General features: G+C 34.7%; 1 protein-coding gene across 2 annotated transcripts; it reads left to right on the forward strand.

Moving 5' to 3' along the window:
• The first annotated feature begins 424 nt into the window (after nucleotides 1–424).
• Nucleotides 425–26617, forward strand: LOC113864564 (MAP3K epsilon protein kinase 1-like). 2 transcript variants are annotated; one of them, XM_027498421.1, is made up of 26 exons: nucleotides 425–829; nucleotides 1619–1753; nucleotides 3443–3463; nucleotides 4163–4236; nucleotides 4347–4437; nucleotides 4526–4609; nucleotides 9863–9964; nucleotides 10327–10458; nucleotides 10670–10741; nucleotides 12516–12619; nucleotides 16135–16222; nucleotides 16593–16985; nucleotides 17568–17903; nucleotides 18005–18049; nucleotides 18977–19156; nucleotides 19261–19344; nucleotides 19801–19892; nucleotides 19980–20063; nucleotides 21502–21927; nucleotides 21961–21974; nucleotides 22029–22328; nucleotides 22988–23376; nucleotides 23464–23598; nucleotides 23983–24389; nucleotides 25255–25369; nucleotides 26110–26583. In XM_027498421.1, exons 1-26 carry the CDS (start codon nucleotides 770–772, stop codon nucleotides 26269–26271), a joined length of 4125 nt encoding a protein of 1374 aa, XP_027354222.1. In that variant the 5' UTR covers nucleotides 425–769; the 3' UTR covers nucleotides 26272–26583. The 2 variants fall into 2 exon arrangements, with proteins under 2 accessions (XP_027354222.1, XP_027354221.1); XM_027498420.1 differs by having other exon boundaries at nucleotides 21502–22328; nucleotides 26110–26617.
• The last annotated feature ends 149 nt before the right edge of the window (nucleotides 26618–26766 follow it).

Consider the following 26766-nt stretch of genomic DNA (forward strand, 5'->3'; position numbering starts at 1 on the left):
CGAAAAGAAAAAAAATAGATTTAAGAAAATAAAATAAAATCTTAAGTAAATAAATATAAAATTTACTTTTAAAATTATTATAATTATATTATTAAAGAATATTTGTTTTAAAAAATACGTTATATGACATGTTTTAAATGTCTAATATTTTGTTTTAAGTTACAAAATTTATTAAAAATTAAAATATAAATACCACAACTTTTAACATTTGTTATAGCAAATTATTTTATTAATTTATTTATAAATCATATAATACAATAAATTAACTGACTGACGTTAATCTTCAATTTTTTAAACAAAATGATAGTTATGTGAAATAATCTCATTACCAAATAAACATTAAATATCCTTGTGTAATTGATTGATTGTTTTTACCGTTCAATACAATTGTTAGAAAACGCAAAACTTTCATTTTCCAAAAAGATTTCAGAAACGCAAAAGGGAAAAAAGTTGAGAAATGAACTGGTTCTGACATCACATTGCCAGCTAGCTAGCGAGCCTCGAGTGTGAGAGAGGATAGGAATTAGCACATTCCATTTTGACCATTGTTCACAACAAAGCATCCATCGTATTCGTGCCCTTTCCCTCTCTCATTTCATTAACGTACACACATTTTCTTTTTATAATTTATTTATTTATTTATTTATACTCTCATTAATTAATTAATTAACGCAATCGGAGCGTGAGCGTCCCTCACTCCGGCGTCCCTGGATTCCATGGACCTTTTCTCTTTCTAGGGTTTGCTTTCTCCGATCACCGCTTCGCAGAGATGTCGCGTCAAACGACGTCGTCTGCCTTCACTAAATCAAAGACCCTCGACAACAAATATGTATGCCATTTTCCCATTTACTCTCTTTCTCCTTCGATCTCAACGTTTTGGTAATGAGGAAAAAAATGCTGCTACTGTCGTTGTTTTGTCAAGTCCTTGTACTTGTGCAGTGGTTTCTATTAGTAGAAGCTTTAGCTTTAGATTTCTGTTATTGTTGCGTCTCAATGCGGTTAAAGAACCTTCGGTGATTTTTACTTTATTATTAGTGAAATTAGATGCTCAATGAAACCTTAGTATAGGCCAGGCTTCGACTGTAATTGTTAAAACCTGAAATTACGATGACTCTGTGAAGAGTGGTAACATTTGTAACTGCAAGATGATGGTGAGCTAGTTGCATTGGGCTGGGCCGGAGGTGGTGTTAGGGTGAAGAGGTAATGTGGAACCGTGGTAAGCAGTGAAATGAAAATAATGGTGGTGGTTGTATGAATGAGGTTGAAATAATGCTTATGTTGGTTTTGAAGGTAGTTTTGACATGAACCTGACGCGGAGGATGCTGCTGCTGAATTGGACGGTGGCAGTTGCTGGATGTTGTCCTGTGGAGGATTGGCTGTTAAATGCTTTTAAGTTTTTCATTTTTTAATTGGTCCTTGGCATTTCTAGTATTATTATTATTATTTTGTGTTTGCTTGCAAGTAGAAGGGAGTTCACTGCTTTAATTCTTAAATTTCGTTTGCAAATGTTTAGTTTTTCTTGTCTTATTTCTTTTTTGAAGTTGCATATGGGATTTGGATCATTAACTAGTTTTTTTGATTGGCTGATCACTTTGTTTGTATGTGAGATTTGGAGCAGATGCTGGGAGATGAGATTGGAAAAGGAGCTTATGGTCGAGTTTACAAAGGTTTGGACCTGGAGAATGGAGACTTTGTTGCCATTAAACAAGTTTCTTTGGAGAATATTGTTCAGGAGGATCTCAACATCATTATGGTATAAAATGTGTATCATCTTTTTTCCTTTTTCATTTAATTTTAACTTTTATATTAACAATTAATTATAAATGGGAGAGCTTAGAGACTCATGACCTATGTTGTGCGGATTTGGGATGGTGCTGGTACTAACTACTAAGTATGGATATCAGTTCGGGATATGGCATTTAAAAAAAATCTGAAGTACAGGTACATTAGTGTGTCTGTTTGTGTGTAACTGTATAGGAGATAAAAACCCAAACTTTTCTGCTTTGACACTTCCATAGATTGTATTTTGGTCACTAACTAATTACAAACTAAGCATTATATCTTATTATTACACATTAAGCATTAGAAATGGGCAATGGCAAACCAAATTGCGAAACACATGTATGTACAAATCAAATAGCATTCGTAGAGAATGTTGCTGGTGTGCTCTGGAAGAGGATAATATCTGGCTGTTGCTCATCTGGTAGGCTGATACAGAGAGGATGCAGAGGAGCAAACACAGGTGGTCAGGTGCAAAGTGGAAACAGACCACCGGAGTAGATGAGTAGATGCTGTTCCTTATGCAAATGCTGGCACAGATGCAGATAGGGAGGACTAGAGGTGAGTAATATCACCTCATTGTTAGCAGCCAGAACTCAGAAATGTTTGCCAGTTGGAGACAACACGAGGAAGTGAACTAATCAACTGAAGAACAGAACGAAATGAATGACAACTCAAAGCAAAAGAAGCCCTAGCTTGCTGTTGAAATGATGTTTTGTCCAAGCTTCACGTAGCCAAACTTGAGCTGTACCTAAGCTCCAGTACCCAATTTTTGAATAATTTAATACATATCCTGTCTGTACCCACACATACCTGTTCAGTACCCATACCTGATACTTGATGCCTCCATTTTTTGAGTCCCTATGCTTCAAAGCTGATGTCTGATGGCATCTTTGGGGTGAAATTGATTTTGGTCCTAGTTGAAAATGAGAGTGGCACTCTGGTGTTTGTGGTGTCGGATTGAGAGTCTGGTTTTTACCTTTTCTACTGTGTTATTATTTTGGAAAAAAAATGTCTGGCTGTAGGGGTTAAAATGGTGTTACTAGGATGTTTCACTATTTATATACATACACACATTGTATGGAATTTGAAGACAATGAAGTTTTAGGACTTGCCAAAGCCCAACTTTGATTAGTTCTTGGGGTTGATTTTTATTAATATGTTGTGACTGACTGGAGAAAACAGAATACTAAGTGAGCTGCTGAAGGGCACATATTTTTTAAGTAAGTATTTTTTGTGGGAATTAGGGTTGCTTTATTAAGTAAGAGTAAGGTTTTAAGTTGGGGCTCTAGGGCTTATTATCTTTATATGTTATTCTATTTCTAGCCACCGACCAGATAGTAGCAGAACTTTCATGATGCCATAAAAAATATAATTACCTCTTTAATTCTGTCAAAATCACTAAAGCTTGACCAAAAATAGGGCATGCTTGTCATTGGGTTCACTGGTTATTTCACTGGTATTTTATGTAGCACACTTGAATTACCAACATATATTGTCTAAGAAATAAAACAACTAGCAAATTCAATACCATTCTAATTCTTAAGGTCTTTATATTATTGCTTTACTTTCATAATTGATATTTCATTATCTCGATTCACTAATTTGGGTGCTGTTTTGCCTGTGCTCTGCGGTCCTTTAATGGATGCCTTGATGTTTTCAGCAAGAGATTGATTTGTTAAAGGTACTTCTATTCCTGAATGTTGGATTTTCATTTTGCACTACATTATCAATTGAATCTTTCTTTTGCTCAATTGCTGTTGTATCATCTGCTCCATTTCTTCCATGTATATATTGTACATGAAAAGCTTTAGGCAATGATATTGAACAACATCCTATAGCTGTTTTTGCACTAAAATATACTTGTAAACTGATAGATTTGGATTGGACCTAATGGAACATGGTCTATTTCCCTGAGTTGGGAAAATTAGCTATTAATTGATGATATCCATGATTTCAATTCTTATTCATGCCCCATGCATGTTCTTGAACATGAATAAAGACAAAACCCTGTACCAAGAACTTAAATGGGGAATTGCAAACTTCTCCCAAAAAAAAAAATGGGTGGAGAACCATAGACAACAGTGGCAAAGTCCTGTAGAATGTAGTGGCCATGAAATGGCTGTGATAGCAGGCCTGGAGGACTGCAACAGATAAAACTGACCTGATGTGCTGGTGGTTGTAGTGGGGAGTTCAAACAACAGGTGGCACTCCTTGGTTGACTACTGTGCTACCTTACGATGTTTTCTAATGTGTAATAATGAATAGGTTATTGGTTTAATCTTGGGAACTACACTAAAAAGATCAAGGTTCTTAGCACTTGTGAAATGGGTATAGACTTATTATATGATGCCATGTTTGTAAAATAATTACTATTTTGCAGAATTTGAACCACAAAAACATTGTAAAGTATCTTGGATCTTTAAAGACAAGGAGTCACCTGCACATAGTTCTTGAGTAAGTGGGCTGAACTCTTTCACAGCTTAAGAAGATTTAATCATAGCATCATTTGAAGGGTGTTTAGAGGAATTAATGGATTTTGTTTCATATTTTTGATGATATCATAGGTATGTGGAGAATGGCTCACTTGCAAATATTATCAAGCCAAATAAATTTGGACCTTTTCCGGAATCACTGGTTGCAGTTTATATTGCCCAGGTTTGTTGGTGTAAGATTGTTCATTCATATTTTTCTGGGATTTGATTATTATTTGATTTTACACTAAATGTCTTATATAATGAGACAGGTCTTGGAAGGCTTGGTTTATCTACATGAACAGGGTGTTATCCATCGGGATATTAAGGGTGCAAACATATTGACAACTAAAGAGGCAAGCCTTTTTTTTTATTCTTATCATATATTTGGGCGTTGTGTGATCCATGTACCCAGTCTCACTTAGTGGGATAACGCTTGGTGGTGGTTGATGTTACTAGGACTTTTGTGTTTTGGCTATTCTTGTGTATATGCAAAATGATATCTGTATGCAATTGAATTTTCTTATTGTAACTTCTTTTCTTTTGTTTGTACTTAATTATTTGTATTTGGATGTATTGTCCATAGAAATTAAAATCAATGCTTAGCATTATGGAGCACTGAAAGTCTGGTTTTTAGAGTAGAATTATATTTTGCATCATCATTGCTTTTCTATTTCATGTTCTACCACATTTTTGCTTTTCTTTAAAGCATTGTTTCTTTCGTGCTTCTTTACTCTGGTGATTTTTTTTTTGTCGATATGATGTTTGTCCTTTATAATTATAAAGATAGCTAACTATTTTATTTTAGCTGCTGCTTGTTCAGTTAGCTGAACTGATGTACCAAGCAATTGAACATTTTGGGAGTGAGTCAGTTTTGAATTTAACCTTTTCTTGTTAATGTTGAGAAAGGAGAACAAGAAACATAAGATGAATTTGTGTGTTTTGACTACACATCAGAACATTATTTATAATAGGAAGTTACGTTAATTACAAAGATACTAATTTTCCTATTATAATATTACTATAATTACATAATTCCAACACTCTCCCTCAAGTAAGAACATATAAATCATATGTACTAAGCTTGTTCCATGTATAACTAATTCGAGGACCTCTTAAAGACTTGGTATGGACATTTTCCAGTTGATCATGAGAATTTACAAAGCTAGTAGTGATGTCTTCAGATAAAATCTCTTTAATTAAGTGGCATTTTATCTCAATATGTTTATCCCCTCATGAAAAACTGGATTTGATGTAATATGTAAAGTTGCCTATTTGATTATCACAAATAAGTGTTGTCTGTCTGACTTCTCCAAATCTCAATTCTTTGAGTAGTTTAAGCCAAATAAGTTTACAAGTAGATAAAGCTATGACTCAATACTCTACTTTTTGCACTAGACCTTGCAACTATACTTTACTTCTTGCTTTTTCAAGAAACTAGATTTTTATCAATAAAGATGCAATAGCCAGATGTATATCTCCTATCACTAGGTGATCCTGCTCAATCTGCATTTGCATACCCTACAACCTTAGTATGTCCTTTGTCTTCAAATAAGAAACCTTTTCTTGGAGCTTCTTTAATATATTTCAAAATGCAGATTATTGCATCTCAATGTCCATCACGAGGAGAGTTAAAGAATTGACTCACTACATTGATTGCAAAAGAGATGTCTGGGTGAATAACTTTCAGATAGTTTAATTTTCCAACAAGTCTTCTATATCTTTCTGGATCTGAAAGTGGCTTCCTCTGACTTGGCAGAAGTTTGGTCTTAGAATCCATAGGAGTATCAACATGTTTGGCTCCCATCAATCCTATTTCCTCTAAGATATCTATTGCATACTTCATTTGGGAAATCTCAACACCACTTTTTGGTTGTCCCACCTCAATCCCCAAAAAGTATCAAAGTCTGGCAAGATTTTTTGTTTGAAAGTGCTTACAAAGGGACAACCTACCTTGTTCAATGTCATGGTGATCACTTCTTATAATGACAATGTCATTTACATACACAATTAAGTAAATACAACCAGAAGTTGAATGACAATAAAAGATGGAGTGATTTGCTTCACTTTGAGTCATGCCAAACTGTTGAACCGCCATGCTGAATCTGGCAAACCACACCCTTGGAGAGATTGTTTAAGAATATAAAGGGATTTCTGGAGATGACAAACAATTCTTGAAGACTCCCTCTGAGCAATAAACCAGGAGGTTGCTTTATATAGACTCTTCTTCAAGATCAGCATGAAGGAAAACATTTTTGATATCAAGGGCCAATGACAGATAGTAGCCATAGATATGAGTAGCCGGATGGATGCCATTTTGGTTACAGGGAAAAAAGTGTCACCGTAGTCCAAACCAAATATCTGTGTATAACCTTTAGCCACCAAATAAGCCTTAAGGCGATCAATCTTACTATTAGGACCAACCTTGACTGCATAGATCCACTTGCAATCAACAAGAGACTTTCCAAGAGGAATAGGAACAAGGTCCCAAGTATCACTATCCTGAAGTGCACACATTTCATCTATCATTAATGTTTTCAACTAGGATGAGAGAGAGCATCATGTGTAGATTGAGGAATAAAACCAATGGAAAAGGAAGACAAACAAGTATAATGGAAAGAGGACAAATGATGGTAAATAAGAAAAACATAATAAGGAGAGGGATTATGGGTAGAGTGTATACTTTTATGAAGAGCAATGACAAGATTAGTTTCAGGAGGCAAGCTCGGAGGAGAGAGGGTGAGTGGCATTGAAAGCAAGTCAGAAGTTGGACCAATAGACATTAGCGGTACAGAAAGGGGTTGGCGACGATGATACACATGCTGTGGACACAAAGGAGGTGTTGCTGTGGAAGCATGGGAGGGTTTTGGTGGAAGATAATGGAAAGGCATAGAAGCTAGAGGAGAGGAAGTAGGGGACTCAGACTAAAATAGAAGGACTAGGTGTAAAGAAAGGAATAGTTTCAAAGAAAGTGACATTAGCCAAAACTAAATAGCGACAGAATTGGGGAGAGTAACACTTATAACCGTTTTGAAACCTAGGGTAACCTTGAAAAACACATTTGTGATAGCGTGGTGAGAGTTTATCAAGCACGGGACTATGGTCATGAATAAAGCAAGTGGACCCAAATGCTCGAGGGGGTAAAGGGTGAAGGGCTGGTTTTGAAGAACTGAGGATGACATTCTATTAATAAGGTAACATGCTGTAAGAAGAACGTTACTCCAAAAACAATGAGGAACCTGACTATAACACAATAAAGTACGAGCAATTTCAATAAGATGTCTATTTTTTTGTTCAAAAACTCCATTTTGTTGTGGAGTATGGGTACAAGAGATTTGATGAAGGATACCATTAGAAGCCAAAATTAAAATTAACTCAGAACGATCTTTTATTAAAAATAGCGAAGTACATCTAAAATAATAATCAACAAGGTAATAAAATATTTGGAACCTAAAGTAGATATAATATGACTTGGACTCCACACATTAGTGTGAACTAAAGAAAGGGAGAAGGAGAACGACGATGGACTTGACTAGTAAAAGAACTATAGGTATGTTTACCTAATTGACACGACTCAGGATAAAGTAGATAACTTGAAAAGACTTGGTACTAATTGTTGTAACTTTTGGTTAAATTGGGATGTCCTATTTGAGCATGGATGAGAAGAGGTGAATCAAGTGCCAAACCAGCATGAGCAGCAGTATTTAAATTGTAGAGACCATGAGACTCACATCTGGTGCCAATCATCCTTCCCGAACACCGGTTTACAGGTAAACAAAATCTTTCTTGAAAGAGATAATACAATTAAGGGAATGGGTGAGATAACTAATAGATAGTAAATTAAAAGGGGATCCTGGAACATAAAGAACATGATCAATTGAGAGGGAGGGAAAAGGGTGGACAGTACCAATTGAGATTGTGTTTATGACTCATTAGCCATTGTGATAGAGGATAAATAATCAGATGTAGAAAATAGTGGAGAATTGGGATTTATTACTACTGATGTGGTCAATGGCCCCAGAATCAAGGACCCATGGTCCAAGGGAGGAAGAGCAAAAGACACCAACAAAAGAATTACTCGTGTGCACAATAGAGGTAGTGGGATCAAAGGCTTGACACTCCTCAAACCATTGAAGAAAGTCATTGTATGTGGGTGAAGGACCAGGGGCAGCCATGTTGTTGCTGAAAATAGGAGTGTTTGCTTTCGGAGGGGTAGAGGCGGCCATGGTGCAGCATGAACAGTACCAAACAGGGCTGGAAATGTAAAAAAATCAGGGACCCGCAACTTGGATTGAAGAATAAATGACAGATTGGAGTACAGTAGCTTGCAGCAAATTTGATGAAACATGCGGCGGCTGGAAATAGTGTCGGAAGCATTGCCACATGCCGGCAGTGGTGCAAGGAGGCGAGAGAAAATCAAAGACGAGAAGACGCGTGTGAGGGTGCATGGGACCTCTGCTTGGTGCGAAACTTTGGGAACAGGCTGATTGGAGCAGGGAAAACCAGATCCAAGGGTGGTCCCTGGAAAAAAAAAGCATCGGAAAATGCACTGGAAAAGTTGCCGGAACAGTACATGCAGCGGTTCAGTGTCCAAACAGCTGGGAAAAAAATGCCGAAAACTGAATATGAAGAACAGTTTTTGGAAAAAAAAAAATTGCATCTGTGAGTAGTGAGCCCATTGAGTAACACAAATTAGGACTATCCTATGTTAGGCTCTAAATATCATGTTGAGAAAGGAGAACAAGAAACATGGGATGAATCCATGTGTTTTGACTACACATTGGAACATATATTTATAATAGGGACCATTGATACATAATGAAAAGCTACTGTAATTATAAAGATACTAATTTCCTTATTTACAATATTACTATAATTAAATGATTCCAACACTTACAAATTAAGGCAGTGGAAATTAGAAAACAAAAGGAGGGAGTCCATTCCATGCCTAGTTGTTTTGAGCATTATTGTGCTAGCTATTTTGCATTTTATTCAGTACCTTGTATATGCAATTTTTAATTAAAAAAAGAAATTTGTGAAAATGAAGAGAAGAAAAGTACAAGGAATACAAAGGCATCCTCCTTAATGAAAAAAAGGAAAAATAAAACAGCACATAGGAAGAGTAATCATTGCTATAGAAAGACTGGAAAAATCTCCTACACGGACTTTCTTTTAGGATATCCCTTTTTTGTCTCAGTTTTTCTCTCCTTTTGTTTTTGTTGCATATTTGACTTCTCTAAATTGAGGGATTATTGCCGTTAATTGAAAAATCAGTTATACAAGAGCATGCATTTGATTACAATATTCTCACCATTGATATTTCTATAAGTGGTTGTAACCTTTTTTACCTTCTAAGTGAATGACTCACTTTAGAGGAGCCAAATCAACCTCTTGATCTTCTGTCTCAAATAAACTATCTTCTTTTATCCACAATTTTTCCCATGGTCTACGTTATATTTCTATTACAGTATCATCATGGTTTTCCTTTAACATCACTCTGATCCTGTCATTTTTCCACGTCCTAGTTTTTGGTTATATTTTTATTCTTGGTTTAGATATAGAAAATTTGCTTGATTTCTCACTAATTTCATTTTGACTTCTGCTTTCAGGGTCTTGTCAAACTTGCTGATTTTGGTGTTGCAACAAAATTAACGGAGGCTGATGTTAATACTCATTCAGTTGTTGGAACACCTTACTGGATGGCCCCCGAGGTATTAATTGTGTGATATTCTTCTGCTAAACCATTGCTTAGAGCTTTTAATTTTTTAAATTGTTAACACCATAATGATATGCAAAGAGATTGGACTACTTTGTTGCATTTTTGAGTCACTTTGGCTTGCTATTTACTTTGTGTTTTAGAGGATCATGTGTTTTCTCCCAGATGTACTGTCCCTTCATTCATATCATGTAGTTTAATCTAATAAAATGAGTAAATTTATTTGTTGAGCTGAGCACCTTGAGGACATTTTATTGAACTTAATAAAGTGGATTGTGAATTAAAGAAGTGATTTCTAATATGATGTATTGGGCTTTATTAGGGGCTCTCACTGATGATGTAAGTTTAAATTTTCAGGTTATAGAAATGTCTGGGGTTTGTGCAGCTTCTGACATTTGGAGTGTTGGCTGTACTGTTATTGAACTTCTTACATGTGTACCTCCTTATTATGATTTGCAGCCTATGCCAGCTCTTTTCCGTATTGTCCAGGTTTGCTTACATGCTACAATTTGTTGCTTTTCAACATATGAAGGTTCCTTGGACTTGAGTTTTTTGTAGTATTTTGCTAGATAATGGCATTTACACTTTTGATTGTTTTAACTAGTAAGTTCATAATTGGTGCATTTTATTTTACCTTGTGTCCTTGATATACTCAACATGCTACTATGATTTAATTTATATCCCTTGACTTTTCTCTCAGGATGAGCATCCTCCAATTCCAGATAGCCTTTCACCAGACATTACCGATTTTCTGCTTCAATGCTTTAAGAAGGTAAGCTGGATCTTAACTATTGCTTGGAATATGTTTCTTAATGCATATTGTCTTAATTAGGATGCTATTGTGGTTGTGTATCACTTCTTTTTGTGCATCCTTTCCTTCTATCTTGCTTCCTGTTCCTGTCCCTACCAACCTCCTTACATTATTGGAAATTTGCTCTATGTTTTAGGGCCTTTTCTGTAGTCTCCATATAAGACAAAAAGGTTGAGTGATGAATGATGATATGTTATTCTTTAGTATTTTGTAGCATGTTGATAAAAAAAAATGTAGCATGTAGTCTGTTTTAGAATATCCATTGATTACAAAATGGTTAAGGAGAGAAGTGGTTATACAACACGGATCTTTCCAATTGGAAATAGTTGTTAGGTATAAAAATGACTAAGTCTTTCCCAATAAGTGGGGTCAGCTACAGGAATTATACAAAGCCATAAATTTTTGTCTTGTATTAAGTGTAAATATAGATCATTTGCCTCCCAAAACTCTCTTAATGGTTTGACTTATATTTTTTCCTTGATCTCCCTCTACCTCTCATCATTGCACTGTTTTCCTCCTTATTGATCTTTCTATGGGTCTTCTCCACACATGCCCATACAATCTAAAAACCAGACCCAACCAGATTTTATATCATTTGGGCTACCCCAACTTTATCTTCAACAATAGTATTCCTAATCGTATCTTGTTACCATGTTATGTGTAACCACTCATCCATAGTAACATTTTATCATCTTTGCAACATTAAGCTTACTTTCATATTGGCTCTTTATCACTTGACATTCGATTCCACATAGTATTGTAGGTCTCATAGTTGTGCAGAACTGCAGTGAAATTTCCTTTAAATTTGATCAGTAGTTTTCTATCACATATCATGCCCAAATCAATCCTCCATTTCATCCACCCTACTTGGATCCATTGGTTGGTTGACATCACTTTGTATCTCTGTCATTTTTTATGACAGACCCAAGGTACTTAAAACATGCGACCTGTGGCATTATATGTACCCCAATTTTAATCTCATGGTGGAGTTAATACATCTCTTGCTAAACTATATTTCATGTATTGTCTTACTGCTACTTAGGTGGAAGTCGTGTGTTTCGAAGGCTTGTCTCCTAGTCTCTTACTCTTCTTTTTTTTCTTCTCTCAACTCTCCTACTAAGAGTATATCATCTGCAAAATGCATGCTCTGTGGTACAGTCTCTTGTATATATTAAGCATGTCTAGAACCAACATAAAAATATATGAATATTTGACAGAATGAGCAAGTGTATGTTGTTGAAAAATTAACTCTAAGCAATAAGCTGGATGTGTATTTCTTTGAGTTAGGGATTAATGGTTGGAAGACATTTTGATTATATATACATGCTTCTATTACTTCTTTTGAAAATGTTATTATTTTCTTCATTTTATTAGCGGAATGTATGCACTAATATATATTGTTTCATCAAAAGTTTGAACAAAATGTATCCAGAAAAAATAAAATAAAATCATGGTTAAACCATAGCACAAGAGTATTATAATGTTAACCATGTCCTATGAATGGAAATAATCTTGAGAATATGTTTTTGGTTTGATGAATGCTACTGCATTATTTTTATATCTGTCTCTCAAGATTGAAGTAAAATGATGCTATCATTGTTGTCTACGTAGTTTTGCAGTTCTACATTTGTAGGACAGGCAAGATAGATATTTGTATGAATCCAGACTTTTAATTGTTTCAGATGAAACTAATGACTAAATCTCATTTGATAAGCCATTTTGTTGCACATGTCAGGATTCCAGACAAAGGCCTGATGCTAAAACGCTGCTATCTCACCCTTGGATTCAAAACTGTAGACGTGCCCTGCAGTCTTCTCTTCGTCATAGTGGAACACTAAGGTAGATTGCATGAGATATTATTTCCCTGTGATATTATTTCTTCCAGTAGAATCTAACTAAATATTTTGTTGAATATTGTGATCTATAAAATTGCATGATTTCTAATTTAATTGTACTAATTGCGAGTGTTGCTACCCTGTTTACCCATTTTATTTCAAGTGATATTTAAAGTCACAAGTTGATCATATCCTCTGTTCTTGTACTTCCTCCCTTCTAATATTATTTCTTCTAAAATTACAGAAAAATAGTCCTTAACCATGTGCCACTCAGAAATTTTTTAAAATATTGCCTTTCCTTCATAGTCTTGCAGGACATTTATGATCATAATAAGGGAAGGAACAATGTTTTTCCATTTCTCTTTTACTTTTTTGCTGGCTTGGATCTGACTATTAGAATTTACCTCCAATCTTATGCATCTGGTGTTTTTACTGTACAAGATGTAAGGAGAATGTTTTCTTTTGCAAGCCATAGCCTATTACTTGCACATAGGCAACCTCTGATCTAGCTGTAATGTGTCAATTGATCCCACATTATTAAAATTTAATCTGCATTATTTGAGAATTGTAAAACAGATTTCATCTCTTTGTATTTATCTGCCTGAAAAGTACAAGAAAGGTTATGGTGCTGTTGTGTGGTACAAATGAAAGACCTACAACTTGAATTTGTGAGCAAAATTGCTTTTATGGTTATGGATATCTGTGGTACTTCGTTGGAATAAAGTGGATGACCTGTTGCAAGTAAACTGGCCAAGTGCCCTGAGATATGTAAAAATTTCAGATTTGAAGTACCATTTATCCTATATTAGTTCGGTGGCTCAAGTCTTTGTGGTGTTGGATGCTTCATGTTGGTGACTAGATATGTGAATTTTGATTTTAAAATGGTGGCCCAAGTTGTATGATGCTTTATTTGTTATAATGTGCTTGGATTAAGTTGAGTGGATTGCAATTTACTGCACTTTTTTTTTCTATTCACACCACTTTTTTATTGTCACTTCTAAATTTAAATTCTGGAAGTGTTTTAATACATTCTGAACATTGAATTCTGAAGTCATTTATAAATCACTTTATGAGTTAATTTTTGACAGGTAAATAATTATTTCCAGAAATGATTTGTAGATGACTTCTGCAAATTTAATTTTTGGAACATATTAAACACACTTTTGGAACTTAAATTCTAGAAGTGTTAATAAAAGAGGTGATGCAAATGGCAAATAAAGGTAGTGTAGAAAGTAATCTCCTTAAGTTGAATGGTACAAGCTTAAACTATAATGGAATGAAAATTAGAGGCATTCTACCTTGGTGAAAGAGTTGAATATTTGGCTTCTCTTGGAACAATTTTTTTAAATAAATTTCCTTTTCTGGTATCCAAGCTGATTGGAGGGCTTTATGGTATTCTTTAACTGTTTTTCTTTCACTTTGTCCTTACGTTTTGGTGTTAATGTTATGACTGGGAATGTGGGCTTAAACTTTGAAGGTAGGCCCAAGATTTGAGTGTGTATGAGAGGAGAAACAAGGGTGTGAAGAGAAATGCTGAGGTGGCAAAGGGTGTAAGAGAATTAACTAATGAGTGAGAGTAGTAGTGGGAATATAGGGAGAGTGAGGAGAGAGAGACATCTTTGGATATTTTGGAATTCTGTTATAACCAAGGGGTGTTAACCTCTTTGGAGGAGCTTGTTTGTGGTAGTAGGAACTTTCATCCTGTTGTATTTCTATTTCATTTTGAGGAATAATGCATATATTATCTCATTTTCTGTATTTATTATTCTTCTATATTTTGTGTCTTTAAAAGTTAAGGTAGGTCTATCCATTTCTAATACTATATCAAATCCTATCTAATCTTGATATTGGGTCTCTGTGGATGTCTAGGTGTAGCATAAGGGGTGTGGTAAGACATGGACTAGACCTTAATCTTATATGGATTCCAACCATATTTCTAGCCAATATTGGATATCTTAATATGCAATAACAACAACCAAGTCTTATCTCATTAGGTGAGGTTGGCTACATGGATCATACGACGTCATTGAGTTCGATTAGAAACCAAATTTTCAGAAATTTAGTTAATCAAAAATATTTTTTTTAGTAACTTTGTCTAATGTTCTTTTTGGGTTTCCCATCAACCTCTCTTTACTGGACTAAGAGTCAAGTAATTACTCTCCTTATTGGTGCTTTCAAAGGTCTTTTCTGTACATGACCAAACCATTTTAGATGATTTTCAGACATCTTTTCCACTATAAGTTCTATTTCAATATTCTCTCGTATACTATCATTTTGTAACTTGTCTTTTCTTGTGTGTCCACTCAATTCACCATCACATTTTCATCTACTTTTTCTCATGTTTAGTTCCTTTTAGCTTGATAGATGCTTTACGGTCACAAATAAATCTTGATGTCTTTCTCCACTTTAACCACCCAGTTTGTATTTTGTGAGTAACATCATTAATTTTTCCAACATTTTGTATAATCGATCCCAAGTACCTTAAATTGGAAATTTGCGGTATAATATTATCTTCAGTTTTAACTTTCAATGCATGATCCTTTTTTTTTTTTTTTGTTAAACTTACAATGTGTATATTTTGTTTTATTTTTAGTTAAGTGAAAATCCTTAAGTTCTAAAGTCTCCCTCCATAACTCAAGTTGAGGATTAACTTCTTTTGAATCTTTAACCATTACTATATCATTTGCAAAGAACATGCGCGAAGGAATAATTTTTTATGTCATTTGTTAGCACTTCTAAGACTAGATAAACAATTAAGGGCTCAAAACCGAGCTTTTATGTAAACCTCTTCCAATTGAAGAGTCTTTATACATGTCTTGTATAGTTTGAATATGTTACACAAACTCCTTTCTTTTCTAAAGTCTTTCATAATATTTCTCTTGGTACTCTATTATATGTCTTTTCTAAGTCAATAAAAATTATGTGCAAGTATTTTTCTTTGTAGCGATATTTTTTCATTATCTTTTGTAAAAGATATATAGCTTCTGTTATAGATTTGTTCTTGTATATAAGAACCAAAATGCTCCTCCTCCATTCATTCGACATATTCATAGATTTCAAAATCTCATTAAAGAGCTTAGTGAGCCACTCCAATCATTGTTTTTCCAAACTTCTTCAAACTGTTGTAGGGATATTATTGGGGTCAACCACTTTACCATTCTCCATCCTCTTTTGAGCTTTGTTTAATATTGGACATCTTAATATAACCCTGTTAATTTATTTTCCTGCATTGCTATTCCTCTTTGAATAGCTGCTCATAAACTTTTAATTAGTCCTCTAATTCTTCAAGAAGTGTTACACTGTGGAATTGTATTATAATTCCACTAATTACCTTCCAATCAGTGGTCCTACTTTTGAAGATAAATTTTCTTTGCTTTAAGAAATGGAATGTGTATTCGTTCTTGCATTTATTTACAGGTTAATATTTTTTTGTTTGTTTAAATTATGCTAAAATGTCGTTGTTAGAGCTCTGTGCTTTTTGTAGTTTTTTATTTGAACAAAGAGTGCTACCTCTTGCAGAAATATAGAGGAAGATGATTCTGCTGATAGTGAAGTTTCTGGTGGTTATCATAAGGGTGTTAATCAAAGCTCTTCTATGGAGAAAGAGGTTAGTGTTGATGGGGACTGGAAGATGTAAAAGGATATACTATCCCATCTTTTTATGCTGGAATTAATAATTTTAAGAATTGGAACTGGTAACCATAACTGATGAATCTACATAGTGGGGGCAATTAGATTATATTTTTATTTGGATATAATTTTATTGTAATGGAAAATAATAAGTTAAAAGAATGAACTGATGTTTCCAAAAAATATGATTGCGATGACATATGAATTGTTTCTTTTATAATTCCTGTGAAAATAAACAAATGTTTGTAGTTTTAGTGTAAATATTTAATTTTTTATCCTCACTCTATATGTAAATTTTTTTGTATAATTGTAAAAAATAAAATAAAATTACAATTTGCATGTTGTAGGAATCTGCAAAAGAGTTTTCAACTGTGGCTGCTGATAGCAGCAAATCTCTTGAAGACAATGCTTCAGGTTCCCATTTTCCCAAAGAAAAAACCGAGAAGTCAGATGATGTTCCATCAGATCAGGTTCTTACCTTAGCCATTAATGAGAAGTCATTACTACAAACTGGTTCTGGCAAACTGTCTTCTAACAGAGAAATGGTTAGTTCTGAGTCTTCTAGCAATCATGAAATTTCAAATGCTAAGGACCCTCATGAAGTTGTGATGAATGGAGAAGTTGGATCTCCACAATCAAGAGGAATGGCAAATAAGGTTGGAGGAAAAGACAGTTCAATAAATAATGGCAACAAATCATTTGCTTTTGGACCAAGAGGTCAAGATACCGGTTCCATGAAGGTAAGCATTTCATATTTTTGTTGGTTTGTAACATTTTTTTATCATTGACTTAGGTATTATTTATTTATTTATTGTATATTTCATATACTATATTTTCTTTTCTTCTGATTTAAATAAATATCTAAAAACAAGTCTTTGTCCATCTTAATTGTTTCTCCCAGTGTTTTTTTCAGTCTTTCTTTTCCCACTTCAATGATTTAAATAAATGATCTTCCATTCGATCCATTTTTGGCAATTAGGCCTCCATTGACCTTCTCAGTTGGCTGAACCACCTTCAATGAGTTTCTGTCACTCTCATGCACTTTCTTTTTCTTAGTACATTCTTCTCTTTCTTTTGATGTTATTCACCATAGTATAATAATAAGGTTGGAGAGATTCCGCTTCTGTATTGTTACTTCTGAAATTTTGGGTTTTGAATTATCCATTAGCAGGGAGCTATGGAAATTAGAAAATCATTAAATGCTTTTGAACAATAGTTGTTTGTCTCTAGACATGAGACGAGATAGAGTCAATTGAGGGTTGCTTATGTGTTTTGCTATTAGAAAGACAAAATCTCATAACTTGTGTAATTGCCATCTGAAGGCAATGAAGATACCAACCTCTGTGGAAGGAAATGAGTTGAGTAGATTTAGTGACCCTCCAGGAGATGCTTGCTTAGATGATTTATTTCATCCATTGGATAAACAACCTGGGGAGGTTGTGGCTGAGGCATCCACATCTGCATCCACTTCACATACGGCTAAAGGTAATGCATCTATGATTGATGGTGGGAAAAGTGACCTGGCCAAAGAGTTGAGAGCTACAATTGCTCGAAAACAATGGGAGAAGGAAAGTGGACAGGCAAACAATGGTGGGAACCTTTTACACCGAGTGATGATAGGTGTTCTAAAAGATGATGTAATTGATATAGATGGTTTGGTAAGTTAATCACTTTTGATATTTACACACTTTCTATTAAAATCCCATGTTTTTATTCTTTTGACTGTTCGTTGTCTCTTTCCATCTCTTTGTTTTATCAGGTCTTTGATGAAAAACTTCCTGGAGAAAACCTTTTTCCATTGCAGGTACCAAGGGTTTTTTATCTGTCCTCTGTATAACATGCGCCTCGCTCATATAATGTGGTCTGTTCTATTTGTTTTCTGGTATCTCATATATTATCTCTTGGTTTAAATTTTAGGTTTGGAATGTTATTGAGTGTTCTGGTAGATTGTTGTTTGACATGGCCTTAACTTTATAGAATGTGAGGTAGAAAACACTTATTCTACAAAACTGGCCCATGTTTTTGTAAACTTTGTATATTACAGCTTTGCCATGGAAGTAATTTCTTGGATATGCTCTTTGTTTATCCTCTCTTTGTATATTACAGTCACATAGATCATATCTTTGGTGTCCATGACCCAATGAATGGAAGAAGGTAGAGATGGCAAGAGACCAAGGAGAGGAGGGAGGGAAAAGGCATTAAATTCACATATTTGCCCCAATTTTTTTTATGTCCATTGCATGCAGTTGGTGTCCATTATTTTAATTATTTTCATCAATATGACCAACCGATTTACCTCTCATGTACTTTGCCTTGTGCATGTCTTTGTGGTCTAATGGGTTACCATAATTCTGTAATGTAACTCAAGTTGCTTTTTGGCCAGCCAAATTTGCATTTTGGCTTCTTTTATCAACTCCCCGCACTTGAACTCCATATATTATTACATTACCAAGATGCTTTGAAAATTTTCTTTTGAAAAAGAAAAAAGAAAAAAAAGTAATTGTATGATACCATGGTGATTTCAAAATGTTCTAAGAGCCACTGCTTGTCTTTTCATTTACCTTTTCTTTGATTTTATGGCGATATTCTACCTGTTCTCATTTTAGCCTCAGACATTTAACAATCATCCTCTGCATGTCAAAGTTGCTTCCCTGCTGAAAATTTTTGAAATTGCTTTACAAGTGCATTATGTTTGACTTGTATTTATGATCTATTTACAATAATATTGTAGGCTGTTGAGTTCAGCAGGCTAGTTGGTTCATTAAAAGCAGGGGAGCCAGAAGATGTGATTGTTTCTGCATGTCAGAAACTTATTGGTATATTTCACCAACGTCCAGAACAGAAGATTGTTTTTGTTACGCAGCATGGTTTACTTCCTCTAACAGACTTGCTAGAAGTCACTAAAACACGTGTATGCTGTCCTTTTTGGCACTTCATTTAATTTTTAATTTTTGATAGGCATACCGACAATTTAATAACTGGCAATAAAAATCTTGAATTCAATGGTTATTTCAGGTCATATGTTCTGTGCTTCAGCTTATAAATCAAATAATTAAAGACAACACTGATTTTCAAGAAAATGCATGTCTTGTTGGATTGGTAAGTCCTATTTAAATTTTTATGTTCCTCTAATCTCCCTCTCTCTTTTATTCTTATTCTTATTTATAGGGTTTGAAATTCTATATTAAAATTTGTCTAATTAATTGGTTCATTAAAATTCTTTTAAAAAAAAATGCATGTCTGTGATGTACAATGTATACATACAATATACTGATGAAAAAGGAAAGAAATCTTAAAATCTAAGAGATACACAGATTTCCTACGATACAGCAGTCTCCTAAATGAGGAAACTAGCAAATAAAAAATATTAATCACATAATAAAAAAATAATCAGCAACTGGATCTTTGGAATATTAAAATCAGGCCCAAAAATGTAAGTATCAAAACACTGATACGTGACTACCTTAAACTTAGGCTTTCTACATGCTTGATTGTATCATTGAGTGTCCTTATATATCCTTGTTTGGCTATATTTAATGCAAAATTTCATGGCAGATTCCTGCAGTCATGAGCTTTGCAGTACCTGATCGTCCCCGAGAGATTCGTATGGAAGCAGCTTATTTTTTACAGCAGCTTTGTCAATCAAGGTCTGAAATGTAATTTATCTGTTATTATTACCTGAATTTTATATTTTGAAAATAAAGCATAGAATTAATTGTTAACTGTTGATGCAGTTCTTTGACGTTACAAATGTTTATAGCTTGCCGTGGAATACCTGTTTTGGTGGGATTTCTTGAGGCTGATTATGCCAAGTACAGGTTAGTAATTTGTGAATTATGCTTATATGGGATTACTTCCCTTTTACACCGGATTATAGTTTACAAGACTATGCCAAGATTTGGCAGATATAAAGACTGCACCAGACATGGCATACATTTGACTGATTCTTTTTTTTTTTTTTTTTTGAGAGTAATGTTTCTAGATTTGTGAATGATTATCTTGAAGGATACATAAATCTCTTTCCCTAATATGGGTATCATGTGTGATTTGATCGGAATTCAATATCTGTTGTTATACTGTCATGCTTCTTTATCTATACGAAACAGATTGTTTGACCTTTTACTGAATTCTGGGTCTACCCTACCTCTTTGGACCACTTAATGATTAGCTGTGATAGAATTAATTTTTATGGCAATGTGCTTTCTGTTTTACATTTTGTGCTGCATTTGGTTGGAACTTGGAATATGTTCATTGCATCTTTATGAAGGTTTCTTTGTTTGGTACGTCAGCTGATTTTAGAAAAGGTATTATGTATTAAAACACATGGTCTTTTAATTTGTTGTTGGTGCTTTCTTTTCATGTTAAGGAGGATCTCATGTCCTCCAGACTTTTTGTAACCTCCTTCTCTTCATCTTAATGAATTGTTTCTTCTATCCAAAGCAAAAGTATAGAACCTAACTTTTTATTGTAACAGACAATCTATTCTACTATTTAGTGCACCTTGTTGGACTGAAATGGTTGTATTTGAAGAATTCATCATTGGCTCAAAGTGTTATTTTTCCCTATATAGATAAGGTGATAGGCTTTATATGTGAAGGATGGGCCCTTCTCACATGGACATTCCTCATTTAGCTTTTGTTTTATTTTACTTGCTTTGTCTCTCTCTATGGGTCCCTTATAAACAAATTCCTTGTACTTTTTTTTTCTTCTTTGTATTAGATATTGTCTGATTGCCTGCTAGAGTCTTAGAGATTGAAGCCATTCCAGGGCCTGCCCCTAAGTTCTTGGGTTTTAAGGAGCGTTGACCTTTGGCATCATGTCAATGCCTTTTGACCAAGTGTTCGGGAGATTGGTCTTTTCCAGGCCCATTCTACATAAAATAAAATTTCATAACGTTATGAACTTGTGCTTTCTCCCTTCGTCAGGCCTTAGGGCTTTTGGGTGAGGGTTTGTTTCACACATAAAAGCCATTCCCTGGCTTGCACCTAACAGCTTAGGGTTTAGGGTTCTTCTTTTTCGAAACTGCCTAAGCTGTAGATTATTATGGTTTGATGTTTTAGAACTTTTGAGCTTTTAGATAATGTTTGCATCTCTATGATTGATTACTTACTATATATAATATGGTTCCTTTCTTATGAGCAAAAATCAATGTTTATGCTTTTCTATTTGCTTCTTCTACACTGCATTAGCATATGCTTGTACTTTGTATTCTGGAAATTTGTATGGTAAAAACTGACTACACAACTTATGTTTTAGGGAGATGGTTCATCTTGCTATTGATGGCATGTGGCAAGTGTTTAAGCTTCAGCAGTCAACACCTAGAAATGATTTTTGTCGGATAGCTGCTAAGAATGGAATACTTCTCAGGCTTATAAATACACTCTATAGCTTAAATGAGTCAACTCGACTAGCTTCTAGCTCTATTGGGGGTGGATTTTCAGTTGATGGTTCAGCTCAACGCCCAAGATCTGGTATCTTGGATCCAACACACCCTTTTATCAATCAGAATGAAACAGTTCTCTCTTCAGTAGATCAGCAAGATCCCCCTAAAGTGAGACGTGGAGTACTTGATCATCACTTAGAATCTTCACATCCTTCATCCTCCAATCCTCGAAGATCAGATGCTAACCACCCCATGGATGTTGATAGACCTCAATCAAGCAATGCTGCAGGGGATGTTGTGTCACTAGAGAAGAATTCGACCCTAGCATCCAGGGAATCTTCAGCAGGTGCATTTAAAGAGCGGGAGAATATGGATCGTTGGAAAACTGATCCTTCTCGAGCGGATGTTGAATCCAGACAGCAGCGTATTTCAATTAACAGGACATCAACAGATAGGCCACCTAAATCGGCAGAACCTTCATCGAATGGGTTATCAGTAACTGGAGCTACACAACAAGAGCAAGTTAGGCCTCTTCTTAGCTTGTTGGATAAAGAGCCCCCTTCTGGCCGTTTTTCTGGACAGCTTGAGTATGTACGTCAGTTGTCAGGATTAGAAAGACATGAAAGTGTACTCCCTTTGCTACATGCCTCTGAAAAGAAAACAAATGGTGAACTAGACTTTTTGATGGCAGAATTTGCAGGTAATAATGATCTATCTGCTTTTATTGATGAAGATATATTAACATGGATAAATAACAGAAATTTGCAAATAATATAAAAATCATTAAAATTCAGTTTAAATTTATAACACTTTTTTGTAGACTAGAAATTTTTTTCTTTTAAATTCCCTTAAGATATGCCATCAAAAGATCCTTCAACCTTACTTGGCATACTCATTTCTCATAATAATTATGTTTACAAGAATAGGTTCTCTTAGCAAAGAAGTGAGTCTCTTCAAACTTATAGTGAAAGTGCAGTGCACAACTAGCTTCGTTGCTTCTAGGTTTTATTATTGTAAGAATTGGACTAATTATAAATTAGAGTCTGGTATTCTGAATGATTTCTCAGGTATGTTATTGTCTAGAGCAGGACTTCAGGTTATATATATTGTTGGTTTTTAAAAGTTTTCATTATTTTCTAATGTCCAAATGCAGGTTGAGCTTTAGTTCTGCCCAGTGTCATTCCTGAAATAGTTTTTCACCATGTATTCTCTAGCAACATAGCTTGAAAACATAGATGATTCTAAAATCTGTGTTTTATTCTGTTCTTTTTGTAACATTAACTTTTCTGCTATGTTTGTGTGGTTTGGTTGTCATTTGTGTCTCTGTATGAATGGCACAGTATTTGTGTGGTTGTGCAGATGTTTCTCAACGTGGAAGGGAAAATGGAAATCTTGACTCCAGTGCTAGAGTGTCTCACAAAGTCACTCCCAAGAAATTAGGGACTTTGGGTTCCAGTGAAGGAACTGCTTCCACATCTGGGATTGTATCTCAGACGGCATCGGGTGTACTGTCTGGATCAGGTGTTCTAAATGCTAGACCCGGTAGTGCTACTTCATCTGGGCTACTTTCCCACACAGTATCATCCCTGAATGCCGAAGTTGCCAGAGAGTACCTGGAGAAAGTGGCGGATCTTCTGCTTGAGTTTGCACAAGCTGACACAACAGTGAAGTCTTTCATGTGTAGCCAAAGCTTGCTCAGTCGACTTTTTCAGATGTTTAATAGGGTGGAGCCTCCTATTCTGTTGAAGGTGTTACACAAAACACATCTTTTATTAGTTTAGCTTGTACCCTTCAACTTTAGTTTTTGACCATTTATGTATTGGCATATTTTCTAGATACTGAAGTGTATTAATCATCTGTCAACGGATCCAAATTGCTTAGAAAGTCTTCAGCGTGCTGAAGCAATAAAATACTTGATACCAAATCTTGAACTCAAAGAAGGGTCTCTTGTATCAGAGATACATCACGAGGTGTGTCTTGCTGATTTTCTTACTATTATCAAAATTTTTATTAGGAGTACATGTACTTCTCATAACTTTCTGTACCATGCTTTCTCACTTTTGTTTGTATTAAGTTCACACATTTTTTTTTTGCTGTGATCATTTAGTAATTACGATGTTCTATGCAAAAAAAAAAAAAAAAGGATTGAGCGCAGATAGTACTATGAGTCTACTCTAGCATGTTATATAGTGGGCTTGGGCTTTTGGACTGACATTTTCAATTTCATTTCACTACTGCTTTTGATTTTCTAGATTTGTGTAATTATCTATAATTTGTTTTATCCTTTATTTGTCTTGCTTGGTGGTAGATATCTAAAATTGGCTTGGATCTCATCTTTCATTTCTCTTCTATAGGTCCTGAACGCACTGTTCAATTTATGCAAGATAAATAAGAGGAGACAAGAACAAGCAGCTGAAAATGGAATAATTCCTCATTTGATGCAATTCATCACGTCAAATTCTCCCTTGAAACAATATGCATTGCCTCTGCTATGTGACATGGCTCATGCATCTCGCAATTCAAGGGAGCAGTTAAGGGCTCATGGTGGTTTGGATGTATATTTGAACCTTCTTGAGGATGAGATTTGGTCTGGGACAGCGCTAGACTCTATTGCTGTTTGTTTAGCCCACGACAATGATAATAGAAAGGTTGAACAAGCATTGCTGAAAAAGGATGCAGTCCAGAAGCTTGTGAAGTTCTTCCAGTGCTGTCCAGAGCAGCATTTTGTACATATATTGGAGCCTTTCTTGAAAATCATCACGTATAGCATTCTTAATCCTTTTCATCCTTTATCCAATTATTCAAGTATTTGGTTTTGTTTTTCCTTTAATGCTTTAACTATTTGATAAATTAGTTGCATGAATAAGTTATTGACAAAGGTTTACTGCAGCCAAGCCCCTTTTCCTCTTGTGAAGTGGTACAGGTGTACAATGGATGAGTTACACTTTTATTAGTTAACTAATGGATGGTAGAGAGAAGGATTCTACCAAGTAGGGGCTGGGTTATTTGTTGGAACTGATTTATTAGAAGCTAGATGGGAGCAATGTGAATGTTGGTAGCTTCTTATTTTTCCTTACATTATCCCACCATATAGGCCAAATAGTTATTTGTTAAATATAAGAAAAAACAATATTTTTCTAAGGTTAGTGCCCCAGATATTGTATAATGTTGATTGGAAGGGGGGGTTGAATCTATATCTAGCTTGCTAAACAGATTTCAGGATTTTTGTAAGGGTGAGCTCGTTTTGTACACATGATAGAAAAGGCAAAAGCCTATGGGGTTTCTGTATCTGGATAACCAGCTCGAATAACCTTTTTTGCATTGGATGGTTTGGTGATCCCTTCTTTATTGACCACAACCTTGTTGTAACTCCCCATAGAATGCACAAGGAATAGCATCCAAGTCAAATTTTATCCTTAGCACAAAATATTTTTTTAAGGAAGAGATTATTGATGAGAAAGATAATCATTTTCCTTGCCAGAAGTACCTAGGGATGTTTGTTATGTTAGATGCAGGCACAGTAACTAGAATATCATTTTGTACTTTCATATCCGATAGTTACCATTCTTAGTTTCTTTTCTACTGGATTTTTATGTAATCAGTGTCATCATATAATTATATTGCAGAAAATCTGCAAGGATCAATACCACATTGGCTGTTAATGGATTAACACCATTGCTCATTGCAAGGCTTGATCATCAGGATGCTATAGCTCGTCTTAATTTACTCAGGCTAATAAAGGTATGGATGCATATATGATGTTTGCTACATATAGTAAAATCTCCTGTGTAATACCATACCTCTCACGGTATAGGTTAACTAGGTTTTGGGTTGCCTAATCAAGAGATGTTAAAATTTTCAGTCACCAAAACAAGATGTGAAAACTAAGATGGATGTACTGGGTACAGGATTTACTTGTTGAACTAAAAAATCTTAAAGACATTAATAGTGTTACAATAAGTCTACTAGAGCTTCATTTGACAAATATCTACGCATCTATTTATACATAATCTGGTGTCTAAAATATGGTTTCAAGTTTTTTGTGGAAGACATTTTTATCATTTGAAATTCAAAGACTAAATGTTTCATTATAAATGTTGGGTAACAAGTAACGGCGCACAGTTATATCCTTTGATCCTAACGAATTGATCCATCTCGAACATGTGGATATTGTTAAAATTAATTGTTCACAGCACATTATTTATGTTAGTTATTATTCATTATACACTTATTGATTATTACATCTTGCAATTATACTGAGCTTAGCATAAATACTAAATGTGTGGGCTGAATAGACACGCTCGGTTTCATCTCATATCATCACCTAATTCGATTCATAGAATGGAACATGGTAATTCTGTTTTCAAGTTGACATGGTTCGGTGTAAAATTTGTATGAATGCAACATGCAAATTTGTGTTTGAACAATGTGCATGCCCCAGCAGCAATAATACTTGTGAATTTCTTTAATTGTTCTGGCAGGCTGTTTATGAGCATCACCCTCAGCCCAAGAAGTTGATTGTGGAGAACGATCTACCTGAAAAGCTTCAAAACTTAATAGGGGAACGGAGAGATGGACAAGTGTTGGTCAAACAGATGGCTACTTCATTACTTAAAGCTCTACATATAAACACCGTTTTGTAAATTTAGATTTTATTTTTAATTTTGTTTTATGTATATTTGATTTTATTGGGGAAATATTTGTCGTTGTATATAACTTTCCCCTATATTTGGTTTGCTTATTTTATTTCCCGTTCGGTTGAGTGAAAGAAAAATAGGATAGGCCGTATGCGTTCCGATTCTTGGATTATATTATAGCACGTGGCTCATCTTTCGGCTTCAATGGCCGATTTTTTTCTGTCAAGTCAACTATATATAGCTGTTGATGTATGGATACGAGGTGAAAAAATCTCTAGCTACTACATTCACGAACTCTGGTTTATTCATTATTTTTCTTGAAAAACAAGTAAATGTCATTTTATTGTTTTTTAATATTAATTGTCCTACACAGTGTTTAAGCATAAAATTTCTCGTATTTATAGCATGTCTGGAAACAATTAATCTTGGAAAAAAGTTTTTTTTACTAGAAACTTGATAAAATATGCAATTGTTTTTTAAAAACAACTTGAATTGAAAAAA

The sequence above is a fragment of the Abrus precatorius genome, unplaced genomic scaffold (assembly GCF_003935025.1).
Source record: "Abrus precatorius isolate BTA unplaced genomic scaffold, Abrus_2018 Scaffold4, whole genome shotgun sequence".
Lineage (NCBI taxonomy): Eukaryota > Viridiplantae > Streptophyta > Magnoliopsida > Fabales > Fabaceae > Abrus > Abrus precatorius.